This window comes from Spodoptera frugiperda, chromosome 16, assembly GCF_023101765.2.
Source record: "Spodoptera frugiperda isolate SF20-4 chromosome 16, AGI-APGP_CSIRO_Sfru_2.0, whole genome shotgun sequence".
Taxonomy (NCBI): Eukaryota; Metazoa; Arthropoda; class Insecta; order Lepidoptera; family Noctuidae; genus Spodoptera; species Spodoptera frugiperda.
Window position 1 is genome coordinate 1,645,429 of NC_064227.1, and position 27,777 is coordinate 1,673,205.

Genomic DNA, 27,777 nt, shown 5'->3' on the forward strand with positions numbered 1-27,777 from the left:
TACATTTTCAACGATCGCTTCGGTCTTCGTACGCATTGAATTTTTGGAGCGATTTTAGAGTCTGAAAATATACGTGGTAAAAGCTTATTTCCACAATCTTGCGATACATAGTCATGATGATGCTTTACACCATGATAAGCTAGTATTAGCTCAGCAACCGCGACACTGTCTTCTTCTACACTAGGTAGTGCTGGATCGGGAAGGATAGGTGTCCTAGTGAAGAATTTAGTTAGCGACAACTGCGACTGACTGGGTAATTGGCACTTTTGAACATGTTTCTTAGTCTTCTGATGAAGTTTAATGGCTGTCTCCCCTTTGTGTTTAATAGTAAAAGTGGTTTTGCACATTTTACAATATGCCGTTGTATCATCTTCTTTGCTAAGCCACTGAGAAAAACTTACGTCGGTTAGCCATTCGTCTTGAAAACAATAATATCGCCTTATCTTTGGAGGAGATTCACTCATTTTTGTAGTCAACACACAGACAGTTAGTATTTATTAGGTGTTACACACTACTATTGAATTAATTACTTGAAAAAGTAATTCTCCAAATCACACGTATTCGCTGCACTTCCACTCCCCCCCCCCCAGCCGCTCCCAAATAGCTACTATGGCCCTTAGGCACAAAGGGATGTGAATGCATTATCATGTAGCTATGAAAAACGGCCTCAAAATAATAATCTCCAATACAAGATAATATATTTGCTCAAGGCCGTGATTATTGTTATCAAGATAACACAATTTGTTTTTTTAATTCGAAGGTCATGTAAGAATTCGTATGCAAATCTTTTTTTTTTTTTTGTATAATTTCAAGATGCTTTCTAGCTGTAACAGCTGTTCCAGCTGTGGTTCATTGACCCGGCTTAGAGGAAAAATATGTAGAGATCATTCTTCTGTATCTACGGCGTGATGTTTATTGACACTATTCTGTCTTAGATACTTCTTCAAAGTTAAGTTTAAAGTACGGCTTAACAGAAAACCGACGTGAAACAACACTTGCGTTGTGTTAGTGAGGTTACCAAATCCAATCCTCAAATCCCTTACCCCCAAAGGCCCTTGAAACTCTTCTGGTGTTTTGCTTACCATCAGGAGATCCGTCTGCTCGCTTGCCCGTTTCATCAGTAGGTTGTAAGTGGTCACTGTTGACCAAACGCTTCTTCTCGCACGGAGATGGTTTGAGCAATTATCACCATGCTTGCTCAATGCAGGTTGACTATTTAAAACTTATAATCAGAAATTATAAGCCCAGGTTTCCTTACGTTAGTCAGTGGTGTCTAAATAATCTTAGAAACTATAGATAAATCGAAAAAAGTCACACTAGTACTTTAACCATTATTATATTATATGACAAAATAATAAAAATATGTACGTAATATTTATTCATTGTCTAACTAACGGACTAAATAGATTTTTTATTTTCATACCCCGTCATCATCCTTTTTGTACCCGCCTCCAATATTCTATTTAAATATACCATGAATAACCATCATTTAATTAAAGTTACCGTGATCCTCGCGTCACCGCAAATATTATTGCGAAACTAAAGCCAATGCACTGTGAATCAGAACCGGTATAACCTGCTACAAAGCGCACTTCATTCTTTACGAACGCCTCATGTTTTGGAAATTGTTTTAATCTATCAAGTCAATATATTCATGCATATGTACATATCGCATATGCATTTGACATAATAGACGCTGAATTAATTACTGGGACGAATATTCAGCGCACCTGTATTTTTACAATCGACCTTCAGATAAGCATACGTGATAGTATGTCAAATAAATAAAATATCAAAACATTCGGTGCTAGAATTTGCGGTTTCCGGAGCTGTGGACTACCTAACGGGTTACTGGAGCTCCGGTTGGAAAAGTAGGAGTAGGTATGGGATGGTTTTTAGTCAGTAAGACTCTCTCTCGCAGAGTGATGTTCATAGAGTTTCTTGCTCGTTCTTCTCCATTCGAAACTACGCTTTGGAACGAGCACCTAGCTCCACTGACAAACGGATTGACGGATATCAATTTTACGAGAGAATCATTGGATGATTTTCTCGCTTTAAAAAAAAGGATTCGCTTCTAACGATATCTAGTTAGTTTATTTGATGTATTGTATTGTATGTATTTTTTTTTTAGGCAGAGTTGCACATTATGGCATATAATGCCAATGTACACCCACATTTCACAATTTATGTTGTATGTAAGTCCCATGTAAATAGGTGGTGAGCCTATATGTATTTTTATGTAGGTTCCTATCAATTATATTTACCTCTCGGTCCAGTAATCATGTGTCTTTCAGATCCCACGCGTTCCCCCTTATCTGTGCAGCGAGCGATGTGTATTTGTTTATACCAATATCGCCATTTTTTTTTTTATTGTCGGTCGTCAGAATACGCGCGCGATCCGCGTCGACACACGCCTCGTTGGCGACTTCGTATCAAAGATAATGTAGTTTTTACCAATTATAAATCGGTTTAATATATTAATTATAATTAAAATGTTGTTTCGTAATAAAATTTGTTGATACAGTGACAGTGCCTTTGATAAGTGACTGTGTGAGTTATGTGTGTTTTGTGAAAGTAAGGATTAAATGAAGGATTAAAGTGAGATTCTGTTTATTATTTTGTTTGATTGCGTTCTAGTCGTCTCTAGGAGAGTGTTCTAGATGTTTTTTATTTAATCTACTATCTCTTTTATTTATAATTTGTCGTCAAACTCGTACGTCGCTTACGTAAAGTGAGATTCAGCTGTTTTAATACGAACGTGTTAAACAGAATAATTTCTTAACGTATCGGATTGAAAATATTATATGTCTGTGTTTTCGACACACGAACTTGGTGATACAGGAAAACTAAATTAAAAATACAGCTTTATTTTTTATGTATGTAGGTATGGTACGTAAATATACCTAATAAGTGTAAAATTGGTGGTTTCGTGATAATAACTTCCTCATTAGTTACTTTATTGTATTTAGCGCCTGTTTCACCACCTTCATATAGGTGCCCGATTAACTTATATGACAGATAGTGCAAAGTTATCTGATACATAGTGGCTATCCAGACATTGTGAAACAAGTCCTTAATGTGTCCTTACGTGGTCTCTGCTTACCCTGTCAATCAACAGGAGCGAAGATACAATAATACTAGTTGTACTAATATAGTATTGATATTATTTGACAAACTTAATTGTTTTAAAATTGATTTGTCAGAAAAATTATAATTAATCAGTTCACTTAAAAAAATCTTGTCTTTCTGACAATTACGTAGATATTACAGCTTATCAATATTAATCTTGACAATATGACGATAGAAAAAATATTTTACTTTAATCAATTTAAAACCTTTGCCCACTCTAAATTATAGCCAGTAAGTTTTGTTGGTAGCTTCATAATTTTAAATAATTAGAAACGCAGGCAACTTGGTTTAATTGGCTTATGTAAAAAGGTATAGGACTTGTTTCACAATGTCTGGATAGCCGCTATGTATCAGATAACTTTGTATTAAGAACGTAATTTGTATGCACTATCTGTCACATAAGTTTATCGGGCACTTATATGAAGGTGGTAAAACAGGCGCATAAAGTCAAAGTCAAATCATTTATTCCAATTAAACCATATACTTAGGTACTTTTGAAACATCAACAAGGAAAGAAATAAACAATAGTCTGTCAGTCTGTCCGTCAGTGAAGCTAGGAGCTCGTTCCAAATGTGGCTTCGAATGGAGAAGAACGAGTAAAGAAACTCCATTCGTTACTCTATAAAAAGTATGTTTACAATTATTTCTCTGATACATTTTTCCATAGTACATACATACATACATATCGTCACGCCTTTAATCCCCGAAGGGGTAGGCAGAGGTGCACATTGTGGCACGTAATATTATTTATTTTTCCATAGTATTACATAGTATTGTGTTTAGCCTCAACAAATCTTAAAAAAAAGTACTTCGTTACGAAAACTGTTAGTCCGGTATCCATGGCAACGGTATCCAAGTTGGTACTAGTTTAGTATGTAGTACGCTTTGACCTTGCGTGCTATAACTTCAGTTTCAGCTCCGTTGAGCTTAATAGGGCCAGTTTCCTTCGACTGAGGTTATTTAATAAAATTTATGGCTGTTTATTATGTACTATCGATTATTTTCTTTTTTTGTTTAATGCGTGTCAAAGTGTAGTGTGGTTTATATTCAAATTTGCAGTTTAGTGTGTGTATGGACTAGTTTTTATGTCTGTTTTCTCATTATTGTTATTTAAAATGCCTTGAGCTTGAGAAGGTTTTAAACTGTTTACAATGCGTCTTATTTTCGCAAGTTGTGTTATTAAATAACACTGATCTAGATAAATTGGTCTAGATAAATTCTAGATAAACTTATCGTTCAATTTGAAATTGATCGTTTCTTTCGGTATGTGATTAAAATTGTAGTCTAAAGAAATATCTAGGAAAAGACAATTGCCAAAAATGTTTTTAGCAAACACCGAGATTCGATTAAAATAATGTGTAGCGAGGTAGAGTATACATAGTACATACTAAATACAATCATTGTATTCGATGAAATCGTCACCAAGTAGTATAAAAATGATCAGTTTATCGTGGTCTCGCTTTGTATGATCTTTCCGCAGATTTGACAGTCAGTTTATACTTGTTTTATTTAACAAAATCACAGCGTGATATGATAATCTTATACATTTGGGAGGTTTATTTGTAATTCTCATAAATGTAATTCCTTATCAGTATTCTTAATTTCTTTCATTAGTAACAAACACAGTAATAAAGCCAATTACACATATCATGCAAAATTGTAATATTTGCTACAGGCGCTTGTCCCGGTCGGTTAGGGGTTTGGCCAAAACTTAGTACCGTTTTGCGACTACTCACTTATGTTCTATTATATTGTTCATTAATGATTTTTGGGCATTCTCCTTTCTTCAAACGGTGCATAGTATTTGTAAAAGACAGTCTCAAAAACCTACTAGGTAGGTACTAACCGTACACTTGACCAAACATGATGAATATAATTTCTGCTTTCTGCACGCTTGCCCCAAAGATGATATTGATTATCGTAGCAACATCAATATTCACTCGTATTACGTAGTAGTAAGGACTGTTTTTTATAGGTACAGGCTTTTATTTAACTTGCAATGTGTCTATGTATGTATGTGTAATGTGGAATCTTGTAACTGAATTTTAAGCAAATATCTTCAACCGATTGAGCTGATAGATGTATAGAGTAAAAATCTAGAATCAATTAAAATAATAGACTAGTTTCATAATAAGTCAAATTCAATATTTTTTTTCGAAACGTCAAAAACGGTATTTTCTTTGAATTTTGTATGAAAATGAAATAGTGCGTTATGACGTTCGTATAACGGACGTATGTTAGTTTTTCCAGAAATCTCACGAGAATTGATTCATGGGATATCTCTTAAACCACTCACTGAAACACTCTTTAACTCACAATAATGGGGCATTTTGGGATAAAGTTTTAACCCGACTGTAGGACGGTATTGTTTTTTGCACATATCTTCAATGTATGTATGTGTATAATTAATTGTGTTTTAAACAATAATGTAGCTTCGAATGTCTAAATCAATCGAATTATAACAAATACTGATAATTTTTGTTGTTGATTTGTTTTTATATCATGTTACAAGACTTTTGAAACATTAACTTAAATTAATAGTTTAGCTAAATAATGTTATATCGCTGTTACAGGGAGAGGAAGGAGAAGAATTCTCAGATGCTGATCATAGAACAGAACAGGCAGCAACTCTACGAGCAACAGTTAAGGCAGGTCAGTGACAATCTATTCCAAACATCATTTTATGGTTCATTATTATGTTATCGGACTTATCGGACTGCCTCGTTGGCCGAGTGGTTGCAAGTGCGACTGCTGAAAAAGTGATCTCAGGTTCGATTCCCGGGTCGGGCGAAGTATTACTGGCCTTTTTTCGATTTTTAAATGAATTTTCCTTTTTTTATTTGTGTTCATTTATAACGCGGCCGGTGCTAAAATATCACTAAGACTCGAATACCGCGTGAAAAACGAATCGTTGTTTCAGATAAATGAATTATTACTCATTATTTATTTTTCTTAATTACGAATACAGCAGATGAAGATGATACAGAATCAGCAGCAAGCGGGACCCGTGGACCAGGTGACGGCGGGGCTTCTCAACGGAGTCGGGTCGCAGCCCCTCGCTGGCGTGCAGTAAGTACTAGAATAGGATGGCAAACGAGCTGACGGGTTACGTGATGGTAAGCAATCGGCGTTTCCCCAGGACATCCGCAATACTAGAGGTGTGTTGCCAGCCTTTTGGGGTTATGGATTTGAGGATTGGTGTTGGGGGCAAGCCGACCTAATCGTGCCGAAACTCCCGAAGCATGGTTCTCCCACATTTTACTTGCACTTACCATTATTAGATCATTAATTTTTGATGCTATAATCTTACTGGGATAAAGTGACAGTTTAAAACCAGTTTCTTTTAATGATGTGTATATTTTAGCCCACTAACGTATTGTGCACACGGCAGTCGACATATACTTATAGACTTGCATCTTCAGGCTGGACCCTCAATCGCAGCTCCTGCAGTGTCAGCAGCAACTGCTGCAGCAGCAGATCCAGCAGCTGAACAACGAGGACGCTGCCATGAAGCTGCTGCAGCAGAACTTCATGCAGGCCAGGATATCCCCCTCCATGACTGCCGACCAGCAGCTACTGCAGAACAAGGTGTTCCTCGAACAAAACTTGAAACAACAGGTTTGTCACTGTTATTATCTTCATTTTAACGGTGTGCTGTAGGTGCGCTGTACTTCCACATGATTAGAATTGAAGTTAAAATAAAATCCCGTGCCACGGCGATGCGTCGTATTCATTGCTTACGTTGGACGCTGCATCATGTTACTGTAATATAGCATTTAATTCCTAACTGTACGACGATTGGATTTCTTCTTTTCAAATTTTACTTAAAATCTTTTCCCAGGTAATGATGGAGCAGAATCTCATCAACCAGCAAATGCTGGAACAGTCAGTCCAAGGCCAGGTCCAACAAAACCTTCTCGAACAAGTCCCTTCACAGACCCAGTGGCAGCCGAACCTCCTGAACCAACAGTTGACCGCCGAGATCAACAACCAGAACCAGGCGCTGCAGCAACAGATAATACAGCAACAGCAGACTATCATAGCGCAGCAAGCCGCCGCCATACAGCAGAAACAACTCGAAGAACAACTCACCGTGCAAGAGAATATGATTGCAGGGCCCCAGAATCTCGTCACTGGTCAAATGTTAGATCCCTCCTTACAGAACCTACAGACTATTCTATCACAAATCATACAAAGACCCGACACGCTACAATCTAGGAAGGAATCGGAATCTGAAACTCAGCAACAGCAGCAACAACAGCAACAAATGACACAACAACAAACAGAGAACATCGAGATGCAACAGACCCAGGAACAAGAGGCGTTGCAACAGATGCAGAACCTGGTGAACTCGCAGCTGCAGCAACAGAACATGAACTACCAACACGGGCAGCAGTTCTCGCAGCCGTCGCAGCAGGCGATGGACCCCGCGTACCTGGCGCAGCAGCAGCAAGTAGTGGCGGCGCAGCAGCAGGTGGCGGCGGCGCAGCAGCAGCTGGACGTGCAGAAGCAGGTGCTGGCGCAGCAACAGCTGGCGCTGCAGCAGCACCTGCAGCAGGCGCCGCACCACGCGCGCGCGCTGCAGCCGCAGCAGCACTACCTGGCGCAGCAGGCGCTGCAGCTGCACGCGCGCCAGGACGCGCTGGCGCACGACTGGGCCGCGCTGCTGCAGCGCCGCTCGCTGCTGGACCAGCTGGACCAGCGCGCCTGCCGCCGCCAGGACTCGGAGCCCGAGCCCTACGCGCGCCCGCAGCTGCAGCACCAGCTGTCCGTGGACCGCATGCAGGGCCAGTCCCTGCCGCACCACAACTTCGGCATGGTACGCCAAAACGAGAGGCAGATATCTAGTCATGAAGGCACCCCGGTGCAGAATTATTCCGCCAATCCTTTGCAAATGTACCAGCCGGCGCAGAGCCAGCCCGTGATGATGCAGAACGTGTACCAGTCCAACCAGATGGAGTCGTCCATTCCTTCGTCCGCGGCGGCCGGCATGCAGTCGGTGCAGGACGCCATGCCGCAGCAGATGCCGGTGGCGGTGCCCATGTCGGTGCCGCAGCCGCTGCACTCGGTGCCGCTGTCCATCCAGCAGCCGCAAGTTCCTCAACAACAACTACAGCCCATGCAGCAAGTCCAGACGATACAGCCTCAGATCCAACAGATGTCTCAACCGGTTCCTCAGTCTCAGCCACAGCCTACGCCGGTTCCTCACACGCAGCCTCTGCAGCAGCAAGTCCAGTTACCGACGGACCTGGTGCAGCAGCCTCAACAGTTGAACCTTCCAGCAGACCAGGTGGAGAATGGGTACCAGAGTAACGGGGGACAAAAGGAGCAGTTCCACACTCCGTTGACGGAGTTCCCGAACAACCACGCGGAGGCTATCAAGCAGCCTGAGCTCAGCTCTGTGGAGGAGAAACAGGGAGAGGTTCAGCAACAGGAAGGTGAGATATTCAAGTTGTTGTCTTTACTACTTTGTATAACAATTGTGATCAAATGTATGTAGCATTTCTTGTCTAAACAAACAAACTATTTGATCCTATGAATGGGATGTCAGTCTAACGGCGTATTCCAATGACATAAGCTCCATACAAAATGTGTCAAAATTATATAGCTCGTAAGCAAATTTACCGATCGGTAGTTTATTGGAATGACTGTCTAATCCTTGATATTCTTGGTTCTGTTGAATTTATACTACAAGCAGATGACATAAAAATATCTAAGCTTTGTAATGACTACATAGTTAGCTCGGTGGCTGGGTAACTGGCTGCATGCAACGTATAGCGGGTTCGATTCCCGCACGGAGCAACTCTTTGTGTGATCCACAAATTGTTGTTTCATGTCTTGGTGTCATGTGTATGTGAACTTGTATGTTTGTAAACGCACCCACGACACAGGAGAAAATCCTAGTATGGGGCAACATTTAAAAAAAAAACATAAAAATTGTTATTCAAATAGAACCAGTAGTTCCAGAGAGTAGCGCGTTTCAACAAACGCTTCAGCTTTATATAAGGTGTTCTAAAATTATCTGACACGGCTTTAATGGGAGGTAGTGTTGTGTTTGAAGATTACAATATTAAAGAAATTTCGTATAGTGAAAGAGATGATTTTTTATAACAAGTTCATACGAGAGGAAATCCTAGTGTGGGGTAACGCTTTTTAGAAAAGAAAAAACTTGATCTTCCAGCGGGTACGGCCATATCATCTCCGATCACGAGCGAGAAGAAGTCCCGCGGCTCGAAGAAGCGTTCCCGGGAGAAGGACAAGCTGCCGAAGCTGACCGTGCTGGAGGTGAACGAGGCGGCCACCATGGTGGAGTGCCAGCTCGAGTCCAAGTCCAAGACCGTCACCTTCAAGTTTGACGTGACTGATGTTAATCCTGAGGAGATTGCTAGTAACCTTGTGAGTTTTTGTGATTTTTTTATATGAAATCAGGTCTTTGGGGATATTGTTCAGCCCAGATAGAAACACTCCTGATATAGGCTGTTGCCATTTTGTTTTAATTTCTACCTCCGCACCATTTGTCAAATCAAACTTTAATTTTAGTTGTGTTTACTTCGAATACTACTTCTTTCCTCTGTTTTCCTCCATTCTGGCGTATAAAGACATTTGCATATTTACAATTATGTGTGTACACACATACCTTATGTGTATACTTTAGATTTTATATGTAGGGTGTATCCCCTACACATGCTATACATACTCGTATATTATAGTTCTCTCCATCATTTTCTGTAAGACTCGTAGGTCACTATTCAAATGTCTAAAATTATTTAAATAATTAAAATTATTTTTAGACATTATTACTAGCAAACCTGGCGAACTCCGTTTCGCCACCATGATTTTTTTTCTTGAATTTTCTTAGCTATAAACCTCACAGAACCCGAGACCTTTCCAACGAATGCAAAACAGTGGAAATCGGTTCGTGCGTTCTGGAGTTATAGCATCAGGAAAGAAAACCTGACTTATTTTTATATAATAGATTATTGGTACCTTTGTGTATACTGTTTTCGTAATTTTCTATCTGTTTTATATTAAGTTATGCTACTTGATGCAAATAATTATAAAGTCCTATTTAAGTAATCACATACAAAATTGAATTGGAAATATTGAATTTGACTAGTGGTCATCATACCTATAAGTGTTAATGCAATACTACAAATTTAGACTGTGTTTAAATTGGAATGTCCGGTGTACAGGTGTCAAACAACTTGCTCCCAGAATGGCAGAGCGCTACGTTCATGGAGCTGATCAAAGACATCGTGAACCAGCTCATCACCAACCCTGGAGTCACCCCCGTTCTCAACCCCGCGCACCACTCTGCACTCAGGCTCAATATTGACAAGGTAAATGCATTTTAAATATTATTAATTAAGAATTTATTATAATTAACAATAAGTTTTATTTGGAAACCTTAAAGACCTGTAACCTGGACTACATAAACTGCACTTTATGCAGTTAAAATTATATCATTTTGTGACATTTAACTTGAGCTTTCTTCACTTGTAGTCAGCATTCTTGTCAATGTTTCATGAGAGCATCCTATCATCCTTTGACAATATTTTGTATTGATCAAGAAAATGTTCGTATTAATAATAGGGTATATGCGCATGATTCAAATAACGATAATTTTTTTTTCATACAATCTCTTTTCCTTTAGATTTATAAATCTATCAATAATTTTCAATATAATTTTGTTTTGAATAAGAAAATAATTATTGCAAAATGCACAAAATAAGCGGGAAATTCAAATTAGTTGAAACGCATTGCTATTGGTCAGAGTAGTTTGTGACGTCAAAGTCTATAATAACAAACACGAAATATATACAAATTATGACCCAAAACACTTTGCAGTTTCAACTGTTATTATAGACTTTGACGTCACGCGAGCGCGCCAAAATGACGGTCGTTTAAAATGCTGTTACGAATCTATTATTTTAAAACTGCTTTTTTTACCCGAATTCCTTTTTTTTTTTGGTGCTGGTTTTTTTAACATTTATATAATGATGTAAATTACCATTTAAAAACATTTAAAAAATACATGCATATACCCTATTTGCTTTACATTTAACAACGGTGAATGCACAGTGTTACGTTACAAGTAAACGCTCAGGCCTATCAGTAGCATGGGATTCAATGAAACCATGAACTATTATCGTGACTTATTTGTGATTATGGAATTAAAGTTCCTTATTTTGATCAATTCTAGACTGACTACGATTCCGAAACGACTGAACGCGAGGAGAACCTGACGGATTCGAACCAGGACAACTCGGAGTGTACGACGCCGACGGCCAGCCACGACAACATCGCGGCCGAACTCGCCTACGACCAGCCCGAGCCTGAGCCCGTCCTCGCGCCCGCGCCACCGGGCCCCGCTCCCGCGCCACCGGGCCCCGCTCCTGCACAATCAGGCCCCGTGCCGCCGGGCCCCGCCCCCGCATCGGGCCCCGCCCCTGCACCGCCCCATGTGCCGCATGGAGACACCGTCACCAGGAAGATTAGTACTGCGTCGTCTATAGGTTAGATTATACTATAATATACCTACGAGTTATTATGAAATAGCTGGAAATTATTAAATTAAATATAGCCTATTTATTCAGATCACTTAGTACAATGGATTTTTAAACTTATATAAAGAATTAACACTAAAAACTTAAATTTTATTAACAATTTAAACTAATATTTGTTGCTTGGTTACCTTTCCCAGCTGGAAATTATTATCTCGGTTAAATGATTCTTATATCATTAGTATTTGAATCAATCTTATTAGAAATTTCCAACATGACTGTTTAGTGAAACATTTCCATTCCATCGCAGGTTCTAATCAATCGGACGGTGGGTCAATGGCGCCCGAACGTTCTGGCAGCACGGAGTCGCAGAGCGGCGAGAAGAAGCAACAGAAGCCAACTCGAAAGATATCACGTTTTCTAGTCAGCCCCGTAGTCGACCGCGGGGAGAATGTCCCTGAAGAAAAACCCATACCCGAACCCGCGGAACTTATAGAACCTCAAGTCAACGGTCTCCCAGAAAAAGAGCCTGCCCCCCTCCCCCCACAGGAGTTTGTTCCTACGCACCAGTATTCAGTAGCACCGGCGATTCAGCCTCCAGTAGACCTAAGGCCCGACGTCTCTCAGTCCATAGAGAGGCCCATAGAAATGAAGCAAGAAGTGCCAGTCACAGTTACAATGGTTCTTCCCCCTATAGTATCTAATATTTCGAGCGTACCACCAGTGCCGACTCAAAATATGATTAATCCTATGTTAAACTCATCTAATCTACAACCTAACCTAACGACTCCGTTGCAAATAGCCACAGACACCCCTTTATTGGGGTTGAGTCAGGTCGGGACCCCCATGGGCGTGGGAGGGGAGCTCGGCTTGAACATGGGGCTGCAGGGGGTCGGGCTGGCCATGTCGGGCCCCGCACCGGGGTCCAACGATGCCATGCCTAACGCTGAGAATATACAGAGGATGCTGTTGAAGCAAAATATTATGAAGTAAGGCATTTTCATTATATTTTTTATAACTTATCTGTGTATTTTTGGTTGTAAGTAAGCAAGGTAAGCGTTCACATGCCCGCGTCGTACGCATCGTACGCATTCCGTATGACGTCATCGGTACGCATCGCATGTAGGCAATGCTGATGATGCGGTCCGTACGATGCGGATCAGTGTACGCAGTTGTATGAGTTTCTATACAACCCAAACTAAAATTCGTTACGTACGATGCGTGCGATACGCACGATGCGGGCTTGTGGACGCTTACATTAAATGTTTATTAAATTGTGTCCACTAAGTATGCAAATGATATTGGAGTATTGTCTACAACTGTTCCTTAAACAGTATGAGCAGTAAGATTAATATTTTTGTACAGCCAACAACAAAACCTCTCCGGGCCTAACCTACTGGGATTACTGAACCAGCAATCGTACCCCCAACCAGACATCGGCCTGCACAACACTATACTCAATAACACACAACCTGGTAAGTTTACAATACCTTTTTGTTAATATTTTGTGTTTTTTGTTATTAATTGTAAACTTAAAATTCTAGTAAACTTTTGTTTGTTAGTCAATGTCGGATTTTCAAATTAAACAACATTATATACATGCATTAAAACTATCGTGAGAAATACTAAATTAACTAAAAAATCACGGTTTACTCACGTACATTAATAAAGAAAAGCTCTACTGTGCAGTAGGCTGTGAAGAGTCCCTCCGTGACTCGAAACTAGTCGAGCTTTTCTCGTGAGTAAACTGTGATTTTTAGTTACCTAATGAGTGTTTAAGTTTTTTTTGCTATATTTTTTTTTTCTATGTCACATCTGAAATATTTTAATAATGGTACATTTCCGTCTATTCCATTCTATAAAATATCAGAAATGACATAATATGAGATAATAGGGATGTTGATTAAGTCATAATTTATGTAACATATTGCTTATATAAAAAAAAAAAAAAAAATTTTTCATACTGTCAATTAGCATAGTAGTATTTCATTTGCAGAAAGATGAGAATCTATAATAACAATCCCAAGCTATTATTGAATTTACAAAGACGGTAGCAAAATGCAATCAAAATTAAAATATTTCAGATGTAATAAACGCATTTAACAAATGTGTGCAAGTTTTATTGTCAACGACGCACATCGCTCAGCACAGTTTATTCGCAAATGAGTATTCATTCGCACAGTAGCAAACATTAGTTAAACACAGCCTTGTAATTAGAAAAGCGACGGGGGCAAAATAGCAATAAAAATATTACCATTCTGTACCCTTAGTATGAGTTTGCTTTACGTTCAAAGTAATCGAAACGAGAGCACGTTCGGCGCTCTAATTGATTGGTTTATTCGTATTGTATGATTGGCAGATATTGTCGTGATGGGTTCAAACCCCCATCATTATGTGCATTGTTTTTTTTTCCGTTATATATTAACACAAATTCCTACTCTTTTTTAACTTTCTTCTAAATACCATGTTATGAGAAAATACATAATACGCGAAACTATTTTTCATTATAAAATTATCTAAAATCTTATTATTACATGAATGCGTAGAGTGAAATGTTCCCTCGTTGCGAATAAATATGTTTAGCGATGTATAGTCTTCGGCACGTAGCTTGGCAATTTTTTTTTAAATAAGAAATTTCCGCCAATCGCACAGGGATTGATCCTCACAAGCATCGTGCGCAGACGCGGCGACGTTGCGCTGACTATTGAACGTCCGTGTCCGCGTATTTTTAGTTAATAAAGTAATTTTCTTGAAAAGTAATGATAACAAAATCTTGCCAAGTTAATTATTATGTTATCGGCTTACTCACGTAATTGTTTGACGAGGAACTCGACTAGTTTGCTGCTCATGAATATGAGCCTCTAGCATGGCTTGAAACTAGTCGAGTTCCTCGTGAGTAAGCTGATAACATAATAATTCATTTAGTATGTCTCACGAAAGTTACAATAAAATCTTGCCAAGTTATCTGCCAACCTGTATACGTACTGCATACGTGTGCACTGTAACCGTGTTGCGCATGGAGTGACTAACTGTATTGCCCGTGACGTCAGCACCCATGATGGCGGCGCGCCTGCCCCCCCAGTACCAGCAGCCCAAGTACTACCAACCGATGCTGGCCAACGACTTCATTGGTAATCCCTCAAATTTCTCTTTTATTTTGCATGCTTTTTATATTGAAACGATTGTTGATGTTTATGCTTTGTTCTTGTCACTTTGACGCTATAGAGTTGCTTTAGCTCAATAGGGGTTTTATTTCCCATCATCATTTCTATAAATAATTAATTCCCGCGCTTATATGTATGTATGTGTTACATGTACATAGTCATAGTACGTGCGCGCCTGCCTTCTACATAGCAATAGATATCAACTTTCGTCTCAATAATTATTTCTTTTTTTAAGAATTTGTATGTGGCAAAATAGACCATACATACAATATTTGTTTTTGAAGATTTGTGCATTTTCCTTTTATGAACGTTTTTATTGCGTATAGAGCACTTTTATTTTTAATTTTTATTGCTATTACTGTTTCAAAATTGAATTACATATTTTATGCTGTCTATGCTGTATCCTTAAACCATTGCTGTAGATGTAAATAACTTATTCTGTTTGTTCATAAATATTTCTCACTTCCAGTTGAATATGATGTAACTCTCAATTGGAGATAATTTTTACATTAGATATTTCGTCCTAGAATAAGTCAGTCTTTTATTGATTTGAACTGAGAGCATATCCGACCCGAAGATTCTTAATACATTTTTTATTATTTGAGAGAATCGGTTATGTTGATTCTTGATTTCACTAGTTCTGTAAATCAAAAACTATGTTTACAGGGTCACAGTACAAAAAGTACTAAAACGGATAAACGGCTTTCTCAGAATCGAATAATAAACATTTATTTCTCACCAACGCAGGACTCAATCCCCTCTTTCAATCATCAGCTCAGCAGCAAGCGCTGCAGTCGTCGGTGAACCAGCTGGCCAGCCAGCAGATGTCCCAGCTCGGCATGATGGGGCTGGCTGCACCACTGGCTCCGCAGGCCATCGCCTTCCAGCACCAGAACATCGCACAGAATCTAGCACTCAACCAGAATCTGATGGGGCAGAATCTAGGACAGAATCTGGGGAATTATACAGGTGATTGGGAATTTATTGACGTTATTATAACATTTATGTCACAAACCCGCCACAACCTACGAAAACCGCTGCAAATCCTGTAAGCCAGGATAGAAAGAAAGAAAGACAGTTTATTTGCACCTATTACAAAATTAATTAACATAAATAATTGATAAAAAAATAAAAGTATACACCCATGATAACACCAAATAAATCAGAAGATATTATTAAAGGAGAAGAAAAAGTAAACGATATATAAAATCTACATGTAAGCTCCATTAAGGAGCTTTTTATTTTTGGGATGATTATAATTATGCAACAAAGTATATTCTATTAAGTTGTAATTTATTATGAATGTTACCCAATCAGTTAAAATAATATAATTTACTTACCATCAGAAATTAAACCTAGGCTAACTTAATTAACTGGTTTCAGGTCTAGCAGGTCAAAACTTAGGATTAGGCGGTCAGAATCTCATTGGCGGCCAGAACCTGGCGCTGGGTGCACAGAACCTGGCCCTGGGGGGGCAGAACCTGGGCATCATCAACCAGAACCTGGGGCAGCTGGTGGCACAGCGCGCCGTGCACCACGCGCTGGCCAGGAGGGCCGTCGACATGGATATGGCAGGTAAACTAATACTTATTTATTGATAGAAAACTTAGCACCTAGTTTAGTAAAGTATACAGGATTGTGAAAGGTAACAATAATATATGCATTCTATCATCACTGACAGGACTATTGTAGCCAATAAACCTGATATAGTGGTGATAGATCGGCAGCGCGCCGTGCGATGATAGTCGATATCACCATTCCTCATGACGAGAACCTCGTGAAAGCTGAAAAAGATAAACAAATAAAATATCTTGACTTGGCTCACGAGGTTGTCGACATGTGGACTGTGGATTCGGCTATCATTGTGCCGATAGGCGTGTCGGCCAACGGATTAATACCCAACAGCCTCGACAATCACCTTAGGAGGCTGGGGTTGGGCGGATGGATCAAGGGCCTGATGCAGAAGGCAGTACTCCTCGAAACGGCACGTATTGTGAGGAGGTTTCTGTCTCTGGAGCCCTAACCACCGGTAGCTTGGACCATGTTCCCGCTACTGGTCAGCTCCTATTTTTATATTTTTAAATATTATTTTATATTGTATGTTTTAAATATTATTTAAAAATGTAAATTTAGAGAATTTTAAATAAATATAGTGAAATATATATGCATTACTTAAGCCTATTATAGTCGTTTTGTGATGTGTTGATTTTTGTGATGACGGGTATTTAAATTGAAGTTCACTAGAGATGAGGTGATGATTAAATCGTGTAAAATATCGAGTGAATTATCTTTTTTATTAGGGGCACAAAATGAAACAATTTATTATTTTCAAAATTAAATCATAAATCAGATATTTCGGTAACCATCTTGCTCATAATGCGCAGGCCTATCTAGCTCATAATTTTGTATGCACTACTTTATTATACATATATTATTATAATACTACATTATTTATTTCACTTATTATATTCGCCATTACAAATCGTAGGTCTAAAGCGACAAAGTAACATAAAATAAACTTGTAATTGCAGGCATGACTGCAGTGAACTCGACGGGTTCGTCCCAGCCGAGCACCCCCAACAAGCCGCAGTCGTACAGCGAGTACATGCTCACGCTGCAACACAAGCTCGCCTCCATATCCAATAGCGTGAGTGCATCTGTCTATTGCAGACACAATAATATGTCTCACAATAGTTATTATAAAAAGATGTGAATATTTTACCTAGTATTTACAACGTATAACTTACATAACCTATTGATTATGACACTATTGTGCGAATACTCAAACGCTACTCAATTTTAAGAAGCTCTCAAAACTAGTTCTGTCCCTATCAATTCTTTATAAAATGACAGAGATATAATGATATTTAAGTACAACTTAAAATTGAGTAGCGTTTGAGTATTCGGGTATAAGACGATTTAAAAGCCTTAATGATAACACATTTTGTTTCTATATTAAGAAAAACCAATATATTATTAGTTATCAGTACAGAAGTAACAGTTGCAATGTTAGTAAAGCTATATTTCGGTGCAGGGCCCCGTGTCCCCGCAGTCTCCGCTGGAGTACAGCCCGGCCCTGTCGCCGACCCATCGCCCGCCCCTGCACAATATGCCCAAGGTACGCACTTACTATATTCACTCCTAACTAATAGGGATGATGACTGTTTAGAGAACAGAGAGTAAAGTTCCCTAAGAAAAGGAGGATCCTCCGACCAGGCGAGGTGTTCAGCCTGGCGGACTTTCTGCCCAACTGTTGTTCGTTGGGATTTTCTATCCGTGTTAATTCGCATGTAAACTTCATATGTGCGATGCAGGATATTTGTGACGATTGATTTGCTCGTCGATAGTATATGTGCGACTTCTGTCATTTTGTCACTTGTCAGAGTGTCGCCACAACTGGGTCAAAAATAAATGAATACAACTTTTCAATACAATAAAATATTCAAAAATAATCACACTCTCTCTCATTCATAAATTTGATGAACTATTTATTTTAGATTTTTTCTAGCTAAATTTCTAGAAATATATGCTATTTGACGTCAAAAACTTATGACGTCATAATAGAGTATTTCATACAAAGTTCATAGAAAATATCGTTTTTGACGTTTCGAAAAAAGTATTGAATTTGACTAGTAGGAAACATGCATATTACACAAACATGTATTACCCACGTTTACAAGTATGTAATGCTATCTTACATGTTCCAGTCGGAGGGCACGGAGGCGGGCGAGGCGAGCGAGGCGAGCGAGGCGGGCGAGGCGAGCGAGGCGGGCGGCGCGGGCAGCGCGGCGGCGCGCGGCACCCGCCACGCCGCGCAGCTGGCCGAGCTGGACCACGAGCTCAGCAAGATCAGTCTGCACTACAAACACCCGCCGCCCAAGGTCTTACTACTACCAAAAACCTTTCCAAGTTTTTTTTATGTTAATTGGGCTGACGTTTCGCCGCTATCTCGCCTGATGGTAAGTGATGATGCGGCCTACGGTGTAGCACGTCTGCCCATTAACAAGTTATGCTATAAACCCAAAATACACTGGAAATAAAGATGTATTTATTTATTTATGTAGTAAATATTTAGTTTTTGAATGAGAGGTGTTGTGTTACAGGATGTGTTCATAGAACACAACACGGACGAGCATGAAATGCTTGCGGCGAACATCAACGATAGTGCAGTCAACACATACGAAGGTTAGTCATCTGCTGTATATTTATAAAGTAACTAGCTTCGACCAGCCATTTCGCCCGCATTTTTGCGCGATAAAAAGCCTAGATGTTATTCCAGACCATAATCAACCCCCGTTCCAAATTTCATCCCGATCCCTTCGGCCGTTTTGATGTGAAGAAGTAACAAACATATAAACTTTCGCATTTTAATAATAGTAGTAGGATCTACGAACAATAAAATTTTTTGTGTATAATCTCCAGCTAACATTAATAGATCTTTCGCTTTATTTGTCATAATAATAATAATTTAACTTGGTGGAGGTCAAGACATATTATTATTAATTAAATGCTAATACAAACAAATTGGCTGAAGAGGTTTCAGCTATCATTGTGCCGATAGTCGTAACGGCCAATGGGTTGATCCCTAAAAGCCTCGACATCCGACATACAGAAAGCAAATCTCCTGGAAACGGCACTTATTGTAAGGAGGTTTCTGTCTCTGGAGCTCTAACCACCGGTAGCTTGGACCAAGCCTACTGGGTCCTAATTAATCACCGGTAGCTTAAACCATGCTACCGCTACTGGTCGGCTCCTATTTTTATATTTTGAAATGTTATGCTATAAGTAGTATTTAAATAATTATGTAATTTTAGAGAATGTCATGTGAATATATGGAATAATATTAAAATATAAGTCAATGCCTCATCAGAAATGAAAGTTACACTTGTTATATTTAAAGTAATGATGATGATGCAGACTAGAACCTAAACAACGTGATTATTGATCAACAAGGTAAATTAAATTACAGATAATAAACAACAAGTAATACAGGAGAGTAAAGATTCTACTATCATAGTCCAGGAAATGTTAACTTTTATACAAAATAACATACAAATGGACGAGAAATCATTACACAACATATGCACATCTAATTATACCGAAGAGGAGATATATAACGCTAAAAGGGAGCTTAGCAAGGTAGTCAAAAGTACAGATCAAGTTGATCTTAGCAACCAGGGACGAAGCAAAACAAACCTAGAATACATTATTAAAGTATTTAAAGAAACGAACCCAGATAACATTCCTACGTTTGTAGCAAGAGATTTGTCGAAACTACCGCAAGTATCACACTCGGATATCAATAACATTTTAGAAGAAATCAACACTTTGAAAAGTGAAGTCGCATTAATCATTAAGGGATTGAAATTAATGTTCCCATATTCACAAGATATTTTAGATGAAGATGAAGATAAAAGACAAATGGCTACTGGTACTACTAGACATTATAAAAAGACAAGCTGCAATTGTAGAACATACGTGGTTGACAGAATTCCGTCGCCGTATAATAAAAATAGGAAAGGAAAGTCACACCACAAAAAGTATCAAATCAAGCGAAATTGTATGAAGGACACACAATTTTGTTGTACAAGTCAAGATACTTTGGCGACAGATGACAGAAGTCACATAGACGCTCGACGAAGAAATTAACGGATGACGTCATAAATTCCTACATCGCACCTATGAAGTTTGCATGCGAATTAACATGGATAGAAAATCATAATGAACAACTGTTGGGCAGAAAGCCCGCCAGACACGATCACCTTGGCTTTACATACGTCAAAAAGCCAGCAAATGAAGGCATAAAGGTTCAATCTACAGTATTCTTACCTCTAAATGTTGAAAAATAGCAATCGCACTCCTGCTCATCTGTAACAAACTTGGACTATGGCTATTGAAAATGGCAAGGAAAATATTATTTTAGTCAAAAATTAGTAGAGTGCCAAAATGCTAAATTTGCATTTACTCGAGAGTGTCTTCAGTGGGATCATTAAAAGGAAATCGTCATTTCTCCAAAATGTATACAGGTGTCTCTGATGGTAAAAGAATGGGAATCGAGACAACCGCTGGGAAGACAAGGAACAAGGACTATTTAGAACCCTCCCACTCGTACACCTTTAAAGAATATTTTGAAAGCCATTACGATCGTGAGAACTATGACCCAGTACATATTGTGTAATACGTAAAACAGCAAAATTAATAACAGGAGACAAGACCAGCAGCAGCGGCGCTTTAAACATTAAACAAAATGAAGATATATTCACTTTATATCACCTAATTGTTATTATTATCTTACTAAGAAATGCTTCTGTTTACCGAAGGACTATGCTACTTGTACTGCATAGTGAGGATTACCGTATAAAATGTACTTAATAAACATTTGTATGTGTTGTTCAGAAATTTATTTATGATACCCAAACAAAAGTCGCACTAGTATAGCTTTGTTACTTTCGAATTTGAATGGAAATACAATGAAAATTGTGATATTATATTACACCCCTTATTACATGAGAGTTATAACTTAAATACAAATAGGAAATGTCTTAACCGGTTTTTCCTTAATAATCACACTTCCATTCATACATTTGATGATGATTGATTTATACAAAAATCATAGAAAATCCGCACTGAACAAGCGTGGTGATTAATGCTCAAACCTTCTCTGTATACTAAAGGCGTAGCAGTGGGCACTTACTCAAAGGATGTTGATGATGATGATAGTAATGATAAAATACAAATTGCTTATACTAAGTTTTATAATTCAGGAAGCCTTCAGAATTCCCTTCTCATGAAATCTGGAAGGTGGCACGTGACCCTACTTACCACTCTAGCAACGAGGCGGTTTATAGTCAGCCCTATTTAATGAGGTTTAAATATATTTATATTCACAAAAGAACTTAATTATGAGAAACTCGATATGTACTACATCTTACAAAGCTACATGACATCACGCATACACTCATATTCACACACTCACTTAATTACCTCATTTTATTAGAAATATATTTTTCTATTTTTTTTCTGTATTTTAGGTTTTCTTTGATAATTACTATTAGACTAGTCCTAAGGTAAACGGCGTATTATTGACAACCGCGATACAGGCTGTGCCTAGTGCGGTTGTCACTGTGTAAATTGGAAAATGTATACATTGAGTTGGTAATAAAGAATTTTATTATTTTATTATTCTGTATGTTCTATGTACATAATCACGGGACCACAGGGTCCCGGACCTTCTGGAAGGCGTACGAGGGGCCGAAGCCAACTCGCAGAGGCCCGTTGAACAATTTTAATCTAAATGTAATGGGACATCAGCCGGCGATTATCCCTGTATGCACTATGGAAGTACACCACAAGGACAATCCCCGGTTGATGCAGGACTATTGTGAGATATGGTAAAAGGAAATGATAGGGATATGGGTGTGGGTGGCTGTGGAATAGTTAACCGGTTAACTATGGGGACTATGGCCCCTGCCCCTGACCAATATTGAGAAATACGGATAAACAGGCAGGGGGTGACTCGCAAACTCAATAGTGGGCCCCTGAAACGGCCGCTAGCATGTAGCGACAAGGGAAGCAACATCCGTTGACCTGCTAAATGTTGAAGGGAATTGCAATCGCACTCCTGCTCATCTGTAACAAACTTGTACTAAGACTATTAAAACTGGTCAAAGGAAACATTATTTTAGTAGAATATATTACTGGGATACGTCCTTCCCAAAATGCTATATTTGCAGGTTACTCGAACATGTCTTGAAGAATCTCCACTCAAACCAGCCGATTAAGGCAAGAATGAGGCAGGAGAGGCCACTCCGGATAGTCACGGGTACTAACCGGAGTTAAAAAAATAGGGCCTCTCTCGGGAGTCAGGTCCGTGGGGTCGCCACTGCCCAACAGCTCGCCACAAGCTGCCTTGCGGACTTATTTTATTATTATTATTATCATGTCGTCATGACTATGCTACTACATAGCGAAGATTACCGTTTAAAATGTACTTAATAAATATTTGTATGTGTTGTTCAGAAGTTTATTTATGACACCCAATACTAAAGTCGAACTAGTGAAGCTTTGTTACTTTCGAATTTGAATGGAAATACAATGAAAATTGCTGAAATGCTATATTACATAATTAGGGTGTCATTTCAGTAAGTTTACTACAAGATTTAACACTTTCACATATTACGCAATATTTTGGTTAGTATGATCAACATCGTGAAAGCTTTAGTAATATCCTTAAGTTTAGAGGATGATGTCTATCTGTTGACCCTTTAAAGGTCTAGGTTAGACCGCTACCGAATGGTTTGCTGAATAGGCATACAAAAGAGCCGTTATCAATGTAGTAATTTACAAAGACCGAAATGTCATTAATGCTGCGATATTTCCTTAATACAGCGTCACAACTTACATTCACAGGCATTTGAGTCGATCGATCGGATTCATTCGCATAAATTCATAGACATATTGAATTTGAAACCCTAGTTGAAAATAAGCCTTATTATGAGTTTGATATTGCCAATCCCCAATGAGCAAGCGTGGTGGTTAATGCTCAATACCTGGTCTCTCTATACTAAAGGCTCAGCAGTGGGCACTTACCCATAGAATGTTGATGATGATAGAAGGTTTTATAATTCAGGAAGGTTACCCTTCTCATGAAATCTAGAAGGTGACGCGTAACCCTACTCTCCACTTGGCCAACGAGGCAGTTTACAGTCAACCCTACTTAATAGAGTTTAAATACATGTATTTTCCCGAAAGAACATAAATATGAGAAACTTACTATGTACTACATGTTACAAAGCTACATGACATCATGTTGACTACAATGCTATATTCCATATACTTATTTAAAAATTCTCTAAAATTATATATTTAATTACTACTTATAAGCAATAAGAAATAAATAATACATTGTCTGTCAGTCAGTCCGTCAGTGAAGCTAGATGCTATATAAAAATGAAAACAGGAACCGACCAGTAGCGGGAGCACGGTCTATGGTCATATAGAACGGAGCGGATAATAAATGTTGCGATATGATTTAATATTCCAGCGACGTCAAACATCGCTTGATTTTTGTTTCGCCGTTTGAGTGAGATTACCAGAGGCCAAATTCCCACCTATCCTCTTCTCCAATCCCTACCCCACCTATTCCCTTCCACAAACCCCACCCCAACTATCCCTTTTTCCAATCCTCACCTATCCCCTTCCCCAATCCCCACCCTTCCCCGTCCCCAATCCCCCCTGTCTCCTTCCCCAATCCTCACCTATCCCCTTCCCCAATCCCCACTTATCCTCTTTCCCAATACCTACCTATCCCCTTTTTCTGTCAAATCAAAACGAGAGTGCGTTCGGCGCTCTAATTGGTCGGCGCGAATGAACTAACCAATCAGACCGCCATACACGTACAAAGGTTACTGGATAAAATCTAAGTGAACGGCAACGATTTGGTTTTTAAATCATAAGGTTTCGCATATGTTACTTTGTTTAAGTCATATCTCTGTTGTCTAGAACTGGGACCGGAGTGGGAGTCTCGGTCGACGCGGTTCCGAGTGTCCCGCGCGGCGCCCTGTCGCGGCTACGAGCTCTGCCGGCTGCTGCCGAATGATCACGGTGAGGAAACTAAATCTACCACTTTTTTAAGTATAATTATTATTCAAACACGCTTCGATTTATCGGCAGGTAATGTGGCATGTTTCGGAACGAATGGGTCTCATAGAATATAGCCGTGAAAGTACGCTTGTGTTGTTGTCCGATTTTTTATGTTAAGTTTATTTATAGTGCATAATATAATACAAAGATATCTTACGTTACCAAATTATTATATGGATTAGGGAACAAAAATAAACTTATACGGAAACAGGCGTATGATTGCGTAGGTAACTCAATTTTACGCCTAAAAAAGTTTCAGAAAAAGTACTGAATTGCGCTAGTTATCACCCCATTAGATTATTAATTATAAACGTTTACAACAGGCAAAGAAAAGCTAGACCTGCTTCAAAGCCATCCGTACCCCGAAGGCGCGCTGGACGAGGTATCCTGCGCGGACAATAACTCGTCGTACGAGGAGGCGACGGCGGGCGAGACGTACGTCATCACGGACACTCGTGCGCACACGTACCTCGTGCACGACGCCCTGGCGGACGCTGTCGCCACCATCATCGACCCTGGCAGGACTTCGCATGAGGTTGGTGCAAGAAAATGACAAATCCATAGACTTCTTACCCTGTATACTCTGCATTTGAGGGCAAAGACTTTCCAACAACACGCTTATTTGGTTTTATGTTAATACGCATGCGCGACCTCTAAATTAATACCGGATATGTGCGTAGTGCGTATAGCGAACACTTAATGTCGCTCCTGTTAGATGTAAAATGCATTTTAAAAACTATAATAATATGGCTCGTTGTCCTATTGAATAATGTTGGAAAAAATATCTAATTCAAAATCTATGGCATTGAATTCATCAACCAACCAAATAAAAAAAGGGTTGTACTAGTCACAGTCGTAGTGTGTACACTTTTTCTATATTTAAATATTTACACTTTTTCTATATGCAAAGAAGTTAAATATTTTTCTAAAAATATCTGTTTGATTTCTTACACACCTAAATTATCCAGAGTTGTCCGGGCCTATGCTCCCCGGAAGAACGTCGGTGTGCGTCAGACGGGTCCCAGGGCTCCTCGTCCGACCAGGCGTACCTGATAGTGGACCCTTGGCGCTCGCTCACCTGCGCCGTCATCGACCGAGCGTTGCGGCTCACTGCCGACTCGGGGTTCACGCCTTTCCACGAAGCTAAATACGCCGCCGATGTCTCTACTAACATCGAGGTGAGTTGTATAGTTAATTTGGAATATAATAATACTAGCTACTTCTGTGCAGTTTCAGTCATAGCGTGATGTTTTATAACCTGTAGCCTTCCTCGATAAATGCACTATCCAACACAAAAATAATTATTGAATCGGACCAGTAGTCCCGGAGATTAGAGATTGGTCCCGCTTTCAAACAAACAAACAAACAAACTCTTCAACTTTATTATTAGTATAGATTTGGAATAAAATATATAATATATACACGTCATAAACTTTGTCATCGTCGGTTTTAACTGAGGAAAATACCCAATTGATATTTGTTTCTTCTTTAAACTGCTCTACACTCTAATTTTCTTTCTCGCTGTGGGTGCGTTCATAGTGCGAAGACAATACATAAGTTCATATTATAATAATGAGACCTAGACCCAAAACACCAATTAGTGGATCAACCAAAGAATTGCTCCGTGCGGGGGCCACCACGCCAACCGTGCAATCAATTACATAATTATGTATTGTGTGTGTAGGCGAGTACGCAGCTGTCTGCCCGCGCGGAGCTGGCGCGCTGGCAGCTGGCGGGCGGCGCGGGGCCCGCGGGCGGGGAGCGCGGCGCGCGCGCCGACGCCGTGCTGCCCGCGCCCGAGCCCGCGGCCCCCGCGCCGCCGCTGCCCGCGCTGGCGGCCTCGCTCGTCACCTACGAGACTCTCACCGACAAAGGTATTGTACACACTGATACTTTTTTTTTTGAGGGGGAAAATCATCCAATGACTTCTCCGGCCTTGGGCGAGGCGAGAGGGAGTGTCAGACTCTTACTGACTAAAAACCACCCCGTTCCTTCTCCTTCTTTTCGAGCCGGAGCCCCGGTAAACCCGCTAGGTAGTCCGCACTCCGGATACACACTGATCCTTAGAGTCAGTTTATACTAGCGCAGAGTCGAAACACATCGAAGCGTCTTTTCAAAACTGAACATAACAAATTCAACCTTAACTCCACAGTGTACCGCACACATTACTTCTGAGATTTTAAAAAGGCGTCGGCGTTCGTCGGAATTGGCGCGTCTGCGCGCGAATAACGCTTCGACTCTGCGCTAGTATAAATTGACCCTTACTCTGTGGAGTTAAGGTCGAATTTGTTATGTGCAGTTTTGGATAGACGCTTCGATGCGCTTCGACTCTGCGCTAGTATAAATCAACCCTTATGCATTCGTAATTTAAGGCTGGCCACTCACTGATGGCAAGTTACGGCGCGGCGTGGAATGGTGAAGGATTTTATCACTAATCAAGTTATTTGGAATCAGTCTTTATTTCAAATAACTACAACTCAGAGTTTAGAATTCATGATACTTTATTTCAATACCACGATGCGCTACATAACTGAAGTATCAGAATGAAAAGTAATCTTTCGTATAGAAAATTAATTGATTTTTAATATCTCCCTTGCTCTTTTTAATTCGCGTAGCGCTTCAATGTAGATTGACGTTAAGAAATACATTAACGTCAAATAGTTATTCCAGTCAGCAATAATTAAGGTATTAATTATTATGTTATCGGCTTACTCACGTAATGTTTTGACGAAGAACTCGACTAGTTTCAAGCCATGCTAGAGGCTCATATTCATGAGCAGCATTCCGCGACAATCGCCTCTAGCATGGCTTGAAACTAGTCGAGTTCCTCGTCAAAACATTACGTGAGTAAGCCGATAACATAATAATTAATTTAGTATGACTCACGAAAGTTACAATAAAATTAGTTAACGTATTATTGTATTGTTCCAGCGGTGTGCCGGCAGGTGGTGCTGGTGTCGGTCCAGCCGTCCCAGTTATGACGTGTGTAGCGGATCACCTTGTACCTTATATTTATTGTAAAATGTAATATATCTATATCACTACTCGTAAATAAAATATTCATATGTGATATCTACACTATGGACCTTTTATTTTTCTACTACCTACTTCCTTTTCCACCCGCTCTGCTCGGCTCCTATTGATTATAATAATCATCTTCAAAAAATGCACTCTCCAACTTAAAAAGAATGATTCGTATCAGTTCGAATCGAATAAGCTATGTACAGAATGTCTTATAAGGCAACTAGGCCTTAGTTATTACCTAACAATTATCAGAATAGTTATTACCTATCAATTATCAGTGATCATGGTGCTTGCAACAGTGCCGAATATGATTG

At 39.5% G+C, this 27,777-nt stretch overlaps 1 protein-coding gene across 8 annotated transcripts in view; it reads left to right on the forward strand.

The window, feature by feature from the left end:
• LOC118280564 (serine/threonine-protein kinase WNK1) overlaps positions 1–27,517 on the forward strand; it is a 63,252-nt gene extending 35,735 nt beyond the window's left edge. For 3 of the 8 annotated variants that reach the window (XM_050699565.1, XM_050699566.1, XM_050699567.1), the window contains exons 16-36: positions 5,703–5,781; positions 6,098–6,198; positions 6,552–6,747; positions 6,971–8,567; positions 9,311–9,525; positions 10,323–10,469; positions 11,333–11,645; positions 11,944–12,622; positions 12,999–13,108; positions 14,684–14,764; positions 15,545–15,766; positions 16,181–16,372; positions 17,329–17,444; positions 17,832–17,915; positions 18,505–18,678; positions 18,901–18,982; positions 24,299–24,400; positions 24,763–24,974; positions 25,408–25,617; positions 26,124–26,313; positions 27,371–27,517. In XM_050699565.1, the coding sequence (XP_050555522.1) occupies positions 5,703–5,781; positions 6,098–6,198; positions 6,552–6,747; positions 6,971–8,567; positions 9,311–9,525; positions 10,323–10,469; positions 11,333–11,645; positions 11,944–12,622; positions 12,999–13,108; positions 14,684–14,764; positions 15,545–15,766; positions 16,181–16,372; positions 17,329–17,444; positions 17,832–17,915; positions 18,505–18,678; positions 18,901–18,982; positions 24,299–24,400; positions 24,763–24,974; positions 25,408–25,617; positions 26,124–26,313; positions 27,371–27,420 (5,152 nt within the window). In that variant the 3' untranslated portion in view covers positions 27,421–27,517. The remainder of the gene's footprint in view (positions 1–5,702; positions 5,782–6,097; positions 6,199–6,551; positions 6,748–6,970; positions 8,568–9,310; positions 9,526–10,322; positions 10,470–11,332; positions 11,646–11,943; positions 12,623–12,998; positions 13,109–14,683; positions 14,765–15,544; positions 15,767–16,180; positions 16,373–17,328; positions 17,445–17,831; positions 17,916–18,504; positions 18,679–18,900; positions 18,983–24,298; positions 24,401–24,762; positions 24,975–25,407; positions 25,618–26,123; positions 26,314–27,370) is intronic. The other 5 variants (XM_050699569.1, XM_050699568.1, XM_050699572.1 and 2 more) reach the window with 5 other exon arrangements.
• Positions 27,518–27,777: the final 260 nt, after the last annotated feature.